Source organism: Rhincodon typus, chromosome 47 (genome assembly GCF_021869965.1).
Source record: "Rhincodon typus isolate 14 chromosome 47, sRhiTyp1.1, whole genome shotgun sequence".
NCBI classification, from domain to species: domain Eukaryota; kingdom Metazoa; phylum Chordata; class Chondrichthyes; order Orectolobiformes; family Rhincodontidae; genus Rhincodon; species Rhincodon typus.
Window position 1 is genome coordinate 5226642 of NC_063378.1, and position 2835 is coordinate 5229476.

Below are 2835 nucleotides of genomic sequence, written 5' to 3' on the forward strand. Positions count from 1 at the left end.
GCCCCGCTCCGACCCAGCGCAGGCCCCAGGCCCCAGGCCCCGCTCCGACCCAGACCAGGCCCCAGGCCCCGCTCCGACCCAGACCAGGCTAACCTTCTCCTCCTCACCAGCCCCATGCCCTCCGCTATCCCCTCGCTGCTGCCTCACTCGCCTGTGACGTACCATGCACCTCGATGAGCTCATCCAGGCTGGGGAAGATGTTCTGGAGCTCAGTGTCACTGAGGATGGACTCGGCCAGCATCCGCTGGTAGAAAACCTCATACAGCACTTTTAGCATTCGCACATGAGCGTGCTCTGTAATGAAGAGCTCTGCAAGATCAACACAGATAGGGAGATCAGACACGGAGCGGGGAATGTAACAGGGAGAGGGTTCGGAGGGGGAGCGGGGAATGTAACAGGGTGAGGGACCAGGGAATGTAACAGGGAGAGGGACCCAGACAGGGGAGAGGGACCCAGACGGGGGGAGAGGGACCCAGACGGGGAGTGGGAAATGTAACAGGGAGAGGGACCAGGCGGGGAGAGGGACCAGACGGGGAGAGGGTTCAGAGAGGGAGCAGGGAATGTAACTGCAGCTCTCCCCCTCACTCACTGTTGACATGGGAGATATGACCATCGAGTACAACATGCACTGTGTGCGTACAAGGGACCCAGATGCTGTAAATCACTGAATAAATACAAACCCTTTTACATTTCAACCTGGAATTCAGGAACTGGCATCTGTCACTTTGTAGTTAAACCACAAAAGTTTCAATTAGCTTCTAATTTGCAACTCGTTCCCAGATATCCTTCATTCTTATCGTGAAGGCAGCCCCCGAACCAAACTCAGAGCGCCGCGCTGTCGGGGGGTCAGCGCCGAGGGAGCGCCGCGCTGTCGGAGGTATTGCCTTTTGGAATGATGTTTGTCAGTTATATAAACAATTTAGATGAATATCTAGCTGGCATGGTTCATACGCTTGTGGCTAACGCCTATAGTGGAGAGAGAAGAAGGTTATCTAAGATTATAAAGGGATCTTAATCAATGGGGCCAATGGGTTGAGGTGTGGTAGATGGAGATGAATTTGAATAAAATATGAGGTATTATATTTTGATAAAGCAAACAAGGACAGGACTTATACTTAATGGTAGGCTGCTGGGCAGTGGTATCGGACAAAGGTACTGTAGGGATCAGGTACATAATTCTTTGCAAGTGGCAATACAAGTAGACAGGGTGGTTAAGAAGGTGTTTAGCACGCTTTCCTTCATTGTTCAGACCACAGAGTATAGGAGTTGGGACGTGTGCAGGACACTGGTGAAGCCACTTTTGGAACACTGTGAGCAGTTTTGGTCACCCTCCTACAGGAAGGATATTATTAAATTGGAGAGGATGCAGAAGAGATTTACTAGGATGTTGCTGGGATTGTAGGATTTGAATTATAGGGAGAAGCTGGATTGGCAGGGACTTTTTTCACTGCAGCGTTGGAGGCTGAGGGGTGACCTGACGGAGGTTTATAAAATCATGAGGGGCATGGATAAGGTAAATAGCATGGGTCTTTTCCCTAGGGTAGGGAGTTCAAGAAGAGGTCTTGAAATGCAGGTTCATAGTTCCTGGAAAGTGAAGTCTCAGGTAGAGAGGATAGTAAGAAGGCGTTTGGTACGTTTGCCTTTATTGGTCAGTGCATTGAGTATAGGAGTTGGGAGGGTCATGTTGCAGCTGTACAGGACATTGGTGAGGGCCACTTTTGGAGTACTGCGTTCAATTATGGCCTCCCTGCTAATAGGAAGGACATTGTTAAACTTGAAAGGGTTCAGAAAGGGTGTTGCCAGGGTTGGAGGGCTTGAGCTACAGGGAGAGGCCGAATAGGCTGGGGCTATTTTCCCTGGAGCGTCGGAGGCTGAGGAGTGACCTTATAGAGGTTTACAAAATTATGAGGGGAATGGATAGGGTAAATAGCAAAGGTCTTTTCCCCCAAGGTAGGGAGGTGACACGTTTTAAAGGTGAGAGGGGAAAGATTTGAAAAGGACACGAGGGGCAAGTTTTTTTTTTTTTTACACAGAGAGTGGTTCGTGTGTGGAAGGAACTGGCAGAGGAAGTGGTGGAGGGTGGTACAGTTACTGCATTTAAAAGGCATTTGGACAAAAACATGAATAAGAAAGGTTTAGAAGAACATGGGCCAAATGTAGGCAAGTGGCTTGGTTTGGTCGGCACGGACGAATAGGAACAAATGGTCCATTTCCGTGCAGTGTGAATCTGTGACTGTGTAACTGCTCTGTGGAGGTGGACGTGAAAGATCCCACGGAGAACTATGGCGAATATTTCCCTTTGGCCAAGGAGCCAACGTGTACCCATCAGTCAACACTGGGGGGTATCGAATGGCACGGGTGCCGTTTGTGGGAGCTTGCCGTGCGACAAAGGATTGGCCAAATCCACCTGAAGAGACATTTCAGTGGTGGTGAGCTAACTCTGGGCCACGCGGAAGGTGACTTCAAAAAACGTCACACTCCTGTCCCCTTCAAGGCGGCACTTCGAGGACAGTGAGCGCAGAGCCCCAGCGCACACAGTAGTTGCACGAACCATCTCACCATTAATGACTTCCTGCCGCTTGACCTCACTTTTCTTCAGCCTGTGGACGGTTTCGGAGTCGACGAGTTGGCGCCAGCTCGGCGGGTCAGCCTCAAGCTCCGAAATGCGCGGCCCATTATCCTCAGACTGGGGAGACAGAAAGGATTGCTGGCCATCTGCTCCTCCGCTCCCTCCGGGCTCCGCACTACACACACATGGACAGAAAGCACAGTCTGAGCTAGGGATCCGGCCTGAGCAAGGCGGGGGGAGGAGAGAGGGAGTGAGAGGAAGACTGA

The 2835-nt window shown here is 51.3% G+C and overlaps 1 protein-coding gene across 1 annotated transcript in view; it reads right to left on the minus strand.

The window, feature by feature from the left end:
- The window catches only part of LOC109926105 (rho guanine nucleotide exchange factor 11-like), a 36264-nt gene that overhangs the window by 25371 nt on the left and 8058 nt on the right, over positions 1-2835 (minus strand). Inside the window, 2 exon segments of the mRNA XM_048620573.1 lie at positions 163-309; positions 2560-2744. Of these exon segments, the coding sequence (XP_048476530.1) occupies positions 163-309; positions 2560-2744 (332 nt within the window).